At 32.3% G+C, this 7,717-nt stretch overlaps 1 protein-coding gene and 1 long non-coding RNA gene across 2 annotated transcripts; both read right to left on the reverse strand.

Moving 5' to 3' along the window:
- Positions 1-1,003: 1,003 nt before the first annotated feature.
- LOC145001111 (uncharacterized) lies at positions 1,004-2,079 on the reverse strand. Its single transcript, XR_013661485.1, has 2 exons — positions 1,352-2,079; positions 1,004-1,132 (listed from the first exon to the last, which is right to left on the reverse strand). It is a non-coding gene; the product is annotated as an uncharacterized LOC145001111 (long non-coding RNA).
- Positions 2,080-3,207: 1,128 nt separating this feature from the next.
- Positions 3,208-7,318, reverse strand: LOC145001248 (NAC domain-containing protein 78-like). Its single transcript, XM_078960609.1, has 4 exons — positions 7,034-7,318; positions 6,173-6,450; positions 5,774-5,959; positions 3,208-3,865 (listed from the first exon to the last, which is right to left on the reverse strand). Exons 1-4 carry the CDS (start codon positions 7,236-7,238, stop codon positions 3,413-3,415), a joined length of 1,122 nt encoding a protein of 373 aa, XP_078816735.1. The 5' UTR covers positions 7,239-7,318; the 3' UTR covers positions 3,208-3,412.
- Positions 7,319-7,717: the final 399 nt, after the last annotated feature.

The following is a 7,717-nucleotide window of genomic DNA, read 5'->3' on the forward strand; positions in this document are numbered from 1 at the left end:
TAATATAATTTAAAAAAATCAACAATCAAAAAGAAAATAAACAAGGGCAATATAGTCTTTTCAAGTCTTGTAAGGGATGAAACATGTAGATTTAAACTGATGAGGGATGAAACGTGTAACTTTTAACCAAAAAAGGGACGGTCCGAGTTAATTTTTGAAAATAGGGACTAAACACGCTTTCTGGCGTGTGCACGAGGGACTATCAGTGTAATTTACCCTAAAAAAAAAACCAAAATAAAAAAAATAAAAACTCAACTCAATATAGACAATACATAGTTTAAACAGAAAATTCACATCTTAATACAGTCAATTTACAGTTTAATACAAAAAATTCACAACTTAATATAAGCAATTCATAGTTTAAATAGAAAATTTATATCATAATGTAGTCAATTCACAGTTTAAAATACAAAAATAGCAGCCTAATACAGAAAATTCACATTTTAATACACAAAAAGCATACATTCACATCTATAGTAATGTTAGGTTGTCAATAAGATAATAAAAAAATATATATATAATATTAGCTTCACCACGAAAGATCAAACATAATTAAAACAACTTAATAAAATTTTTATAATTATCTAAGAAGAAGACTTCTCATATTTTGAAAACGGTTTTTAAATGCATCGTTAAAATACAAAATTCACAGCTTAATATATTAAATTCACAATTTAATATAAAATTTTTTACAATAATGGTCATATTTTCAACTTATACTTACATTTCAAAACTTCCATTCACTGATTAATAAAATAATTTAGAACTTTTATTCTCAAAATTAATAATTCCAATCCAAAATTATCATTCACAATTTAATACAACTTAAAAACTTATAAATCTTATTGAAATGTTTAATAAAAATATTATGTGCCAAAATTTTAAACTAAATAATATTAGTCTTTAAGTTCCATATAGTTAATAGCACATTAAAAAAAATCATTTAGTTATATTTATGTAAACTCATCTTTAAATTAAATGTTATTCTAATTATCAAGAAGTATTATGTATTTCAACTAGATATGTCATATTTATTAAATTGAATGTAAAGTGTAAAAAAAAAACATACCAAATATGCTTTTGCCATTTAAATCTCCAAGGCAAGCCTCGATCCAAGCATTGGATAAAAGACCTAGCTCACAGATACAAAGTCAGATAATCATTTCCATCTTCAAATGTTTGAGAATCTCTATAATATTACGTGAGAATAATAACTTCGACATTTAATTTCTTCAAATCTCTCTTTTTTTATTTTTAAACTCAATACTTGAAATCAATATGAAATGCTTGTCAGAACGCATCTATGTCGGAACTCATGACCAAACAACACACCTACTTGTGTTACACTCACCGGAAAGCCTAAACCGTCGTCGGAATACGTCAACGGAAAAGCCTCGCATACTTAGATCTGATTTGCACTCTAATGTAACTGAAGACAGCCGAAATGGAAACCATATCAGAAAACTCTTAGAGATCTCGATCTCTAATAGTTGGTAGAGTAGATGACGGAAATGAACAAGGTAGCTGGATATGGTCGGAGACGAAACATATCTGGAGAAATCGTAAGTAAATATGGAGAAACCGGAAGCAGATCTGGAGGAACCGGAAGCAGATCGAGAGATAGGCAGTGGATCTTTGTTGGAGAAACGCAGTCGTCGGTGTTAGAGCACCAAAGAAAAGAGAGAACAACATGTTTCATGATGTTATGGCGAGATCAGAGGCGGAGGTTGGAGACGAACATAGATTGGAGGTCAGAGGTCCGAGACGAACATAGATCGGAGGTCGGAGGTCGATGGCGAACACAAATCTGAAGGTGTAGAAGGTACACGTCGACGACTTTTGACGGTGATAATCTTAGCCGACATTGACTGACTGATGTTTGTTTGGTGTCGTTTGCAACATCAGTTCACCAAAGCAACAACAAGGGAGGAGAGGCAGCGTCGGTGGTGACCATTGCCGGAGATCACATGGTCGTCGGCGGAGGTTGAAGGAGATCACAGAGTATTTTTTGTTCTTAGCTATTATGAAAGATTAATATATATATATATATATATATATATATATATATATATATATATATATATAAACTCAAAAGTAATGGAATGAGTTTTAAAGAAGGACCATTATTTTCTTATTGTCTTTGTTAATTTATAAAAAAACTTAAGATTTTCTCTCATTTGAACCTTTATATATATATATATATATATATATATATATATATATATATATATATATATATATATATATATATATATATATATATATATAGGTTCAGGTTCATTTGAGATCATTCTAATTTTGTGAGACCGTGAGACCAAATCTAAAAATAATTTTAAAATGCAAAATAAATGGAAAAATCCAAAAATTCTTTTTTTAAATATTATTTTCGGAATTTGAATTAACTAAAAAAAATAAAACAAAAATTAAAAATAAATAAAAAAAAATCCCGTTTTTTTTTAAAAAATACTTGAAATATTTGTAAATAGAATATTACACTGACATATCTTAAAAAATAATTTTAAAATGCAAAATAAATGGGAAAATCTAAAAATTCTTTTTTTAAATATTATTTTCGAAACTTGTATTAACTAAAAAAAATATAAAAAAATCCTATTTTTTTGAAAAATACGTGAAATATTCTAAATAGAATATTACACTGTACATATTCTAAAAATAATTTTAAAATGCAAAATAAATGGAAAAATCAAAAAATTCTTTTTTTAAATATTATTTTCGGAACTTGAATTAACTAAAAAAAAATTAAAAAAAATAAAAAAAAAATGCGTCTTACGGTCTCACAAAATTAGGCGGTTTCACATGAACCTAACCCTATATATATATATATATATATATATATATATATATATATATATATATATATATATATATATATATATATATATATATATATATATATATATATATATATATATATATATATATATCGCATGATTTCTTTTTATAAACCGGATCGATCATATAATCTTTAAATAGTGACAAAAAATAACAGTTTTTTTTTCTCTGAACATACCAAGTTATACGTCCCTCAAAAGCCGCTATAAAATATGCTAAAACAGGTTATATATATTTGGAGGATCCATGAGCTATTTTAATCATTGCCAACCCTTCAAAGGGCTTTTTGTATGATCAAATCACAAGGATTAACTTTTAAAACAGGTATTAACTAGAAAAAGAACAACACAAAGTTTCACTTAAGCATAATTAGAGCCACAAGATCACACCATTCAGGCTCGCACATTTTTATTGCTTCTAAACCAAAAAGTCCATCATTACGCCTTTAAAATCTCCATACAAAGTTTTGTTCAACTAAAATGTATAACATTACTTTACCGAATTAGTTCCCCTCCCCTAAGCATTGCGTTCCTTAGCTGCATCATGAATTGAAGATTACCTATTCGCCCCTCTTCAATTCGGTGTTCTCCTTGCTCAACTGATCAATGTGAGAATGAAGAACGTTGATTGTTGCCTGAGCCTGCATCAATTCAATCTTCATGGCATCCTTCTCCATTGAAACTTCACGGATCTTGTTCTCCATGTCACGAATAAGCTCCATGTACCCAGGAGGCAAAGATTTCTCAAGGGCAGAAGCGTCAAATGAAGGTGGGGTGGCTGGAGGATGTGTTTCTTTAGTTGTAATAAGTGCAGACAAAAGGTTTGTTGTTGTTTGACCTTGACTTGTCATGGTTGAATCATGGGAACCATTTGCATTGCTAGAATTGGGATCACTTCCCTTTGATGTTTTGTGGTGAAACAGTGTGAGAGTTTCAAGCTCAGGTACAGAATTTAAAACACCATTTTCCGATCTTACCTTCTTGCAGGCAACCGGGATCATTTGAGCATCCATCTGAAAAGAGCTCGGTTTCATCAATCAAGAACATAAAAGAGAGTTGAAATTTATTATTCAAGAAAATAAGCTCGTGTCCATTGGTGCACACAATTAGCAATTCATTTATTTTCAAACCGATCCATTTACAATTAAACCTATATTGGGGTTATCAAAAGAACAAGCATGCACATGTCATTACACTTATGGTTTCCACTTAGATCATGTTCTTTTTAGGGCGAAAACAGCCTTTCATGAGAGAAACCTATCTCGTGTGTAAAACCTAATATTGTGCAAATAGATATCTAAATATAGAAAGTATGAATGCATTTATTATATGGAACATGATTGGACTGGATGAGACCCAACGTTTTCCTACGGCTCTTTTCAATGAGGAGAATGAGGAGGGCATTCACATCTTTTGCACAGATAAGAGATGGACCACTGGATGGGACAAAAAATGGTAATTTTGTCTCATTGACATCAGTCTGGTCCAAATCCCTGATTCCAAGTCGAATGTATTCCAAGCAAGGCTTGAAATCCATGGCTCTAACCTGCATGTGGTTTTTCCAGCACGTGTGAGGCGGGTCCTACCTGAGCATATATGTCACCAGCCATATGAACTGATTACCTGATAGTAACAATTGCTTCTTATCTTGCCAAAAATATTTAAGTACCAAAATGTATCAAACGCCTTAAAAGGTATATTTCAAGATAAACAATAGAACTAAACGTATATTTGGATAATTAGGAATGTCATCTAATGATTGCCTAAATTATTATTACCATTATGTCTTATTATAGAAGATCTGATCAAATTTATCGTTATGCTGATATTTGCTAGAAACAAAAAGTTGGAACAAAGTACGGTTGCTACGAGGATCCTTATTATATCTCATAAATCTCAGTAGTATATTCCTACTTTTAAGAAGAAAACCTGTTACAGAAGGGATAAGCCGAAACGACTATTGTCTTCCTATATGTAATACAAATGGTTTTAGAAGTTTGTAATTTGGTGTATGGTGCAAATCTCATTGTATATCTAAAAAATGCATTATCGAATATCTTGTATGTGAAATAAAATCGTTCTTGATGCATAAATTTAGGGTATGTAATGTCCCGTAAACGGACAAGCGAGACTATAATTATTGTCTCAACAAAAACAAGAATAGATTTTATGCATTTCTTGACTTTCATTTACTATATACGAAAAGAACGTATACAAGTAAGGTGCAATCGATGTGTGATGTGATTATGTAATAATAACGTTCCTTGAATAGTTCCGTGGATAACTAAAAATCAAAAGTAAAATCTAAAGCACGAATTTCATGCTCTTTTTTCATGCAATTTTTCAAGTGTGTGTGTGTGTGTGTGTGTATATATATATATATATTCTTCTAGGAGCACGATCTGCCTGCTATTGTGAAATGTAAATCAAGTACACATCGTACAACTACCATGACAACAATATCACATATATGTGAATTCTCGAGCCCAGAGAGAGAGAGAGAGAGAGAGAGAGAGAGAGAGAGAGAGAGAGAGAGAGAGAGAGACTTCAATATATATAAAGACATCTATATGATATGACTATGACATGTTTCACCAATGTAGGATACAAAAAACCTCAAACCCCCCCCCCCCAATCCCGACATACACACACACTCAGACAAGACAATGATGTGTTAAGCCAAGAGGTGCAGGACACCGGTATAAGATATATGTGAAATTTAATATTAACTCTCCAAAAGAGTCCTTATGGGGAAAGGGGGGACTCCATCATATAGACACATATGAGGTTGTGTCGCACCGATTTGAGATACATTAACAAACAAACATATCTAGTTGATGCCTACTATCAGGACAATGGGACAACAATGTAAAAGTACACACGTACACGAACACACATATATGTGTAAAGCAACACAATACCTGCATAGTGTTGTTTCTTTCGGCACAAGTTTCATCATCATTTGCCACATCATCCATTGTGTCTCGAACGGGAACAACGAGGGCTTCCTCACCATCCCATTCTTCTTCGAAAAACGGTCCATAACAATCTCCATTTGGTGGTCCTATACCACTCTTTTCAAAAATTCTGCATAGCACAAATGCATCCTTTTTTTCCCCACACCACCCACAAAACAAGAACAATTATTCCATTTCGTTAGATTCAAACACCAAACAAGTAAGTATATTTAGGCTGCATTTGTTACACCGGACTTCAGTCTAAGTCATATATAGTTTTAGTTAAATGAATGCAAAACGCTTGTACAAAGTGTTATTTTGTGTAATCTCATGTCTTGTAAAATGATCACATGTAATTCAAACCTGTCTTACTCCAGCTGTCTGCAATTCTTGATCCAAAAGTTTATATTCGTGCATTACCCAATTAGTGCGTATGCCATGAGGGGCTCGGCCACTATGGAAAACTAGGGTTTTCTTCTGCCCTATCTTCTCAGACTTATGATTTATTTCCCGGATCTTCCCAGTTTCTTTCCAAAATCCGCATTCAGTGGATCGCTTTACTCGAGAACCATTGGCGTACTTCTTATCTGTAGGAGTGATGAAGTACCATTCTAGTTCTCTTGATTTCACGGAAGTATAGTCTAGAAAACCACAAATCACAAAAAGATCAACACCCTTATCTCAAAGATGGATATTACATATGTAAGATAAACAACAGTCATTGCATAATCACAAATTCAGCCATTTGTTTTTCAGAAATGCGATCGTTGTAGATATCAAAGGCCTCTAGGCTTATCTTATGAAGTTTCGATTAAACTAGTTGGGCAACAAAATGTTTTTATGGTAAACTTACTCCTACATAACTCTTTCGTTTTTTGTTATAGAAATTATCTATTTTTACTGAAAATTGTCAAGATTCATCTTCCCAGAAAGACAATAATTCATAACTGCGATAACTTTACAGTAATGAACAATCTTTACTTCAATTTTCCACTACTAAGTGAATCGGATTCCTAGTATCAGTAATTGAGTTGCATGCAGGTGGTTTTATGGTTTCCATGTCCGAAATTTTACTAAAAATGAAGTTTTCCCCAAATAGAAAACTACAACTTATAAGTCTTGCGAAATTCAATTCTCAACAAAATCATCATTTTCGATAACTTCAAGAAAACGTTGGAGAAATGGCGAACAAAAAATCATCAAACCAAAAAGAATTATGTATACCAGCAAGTTCCCAGGGCTCAGATTTGTAGATATCAACTTCCGGCACCATCTGAGACTGAAAGGGTTTCCCACGAACCTTACGCCTAAGGTAATACCTCAAAAGCTCCTCGTCGGTTGGGTGAAATCGGAATCCAGGAGCAACAAAAGTAGGCGGCAGCGGTGGGGGTGGTGGCGCGACGATCATGGATACACGACCCGTCTCCATCGGACCGAAATTGAATCTTTAGGGATTGATGGAAAATTAGGATCTTACTGGAAGCAAGAGAAAGAGAAAGAAAGAGAGAGATGTATATATATGCGTTTGTTTGACAGTGGGTGTGAAGTAACACCTGGTGACTGGATGCTTGCTTCACACGAAAATCAAGTCATAGGAGAAATAAAGTGTGTATTAAATATAGTAGACTTTTTAGAATGTTATAAAAAGTTTGTTGGAACTATTTTTAAAGAAATGTTAAAAATGTTGATGGAAAAATTATATATGATTATAAACATTTATCAATTATCATCGTTTATCATGAATCTTATCTTGAAATTTATCATTGAACAAATTAGAGGGATCATTTAAAGTAGTATTTAGTCCCGTTATGTAAAAAAGTGTATTTTTGGTATTTGAAATATCTAAAGAAAATAAAATTTTAAATAGTTTTATAACCATGAGGCCATCTTCAATGCATTGAACTCAAA

Source organism: Lactuca saligna, chromosome 6 (genome assembly GCF_052625555.1).
Source record: "Lactuca saligna cultivar CGN05327 chromosome 6, ASM5262555v1, whole genome shotgun sequence".
NCBI classification, from domain to species: Eukaryota; Viridiplantae; Streptophyta; class Magnoliopsida; order Asterales; family Asteraceae; genus Lactuca; species Lactuca saligna.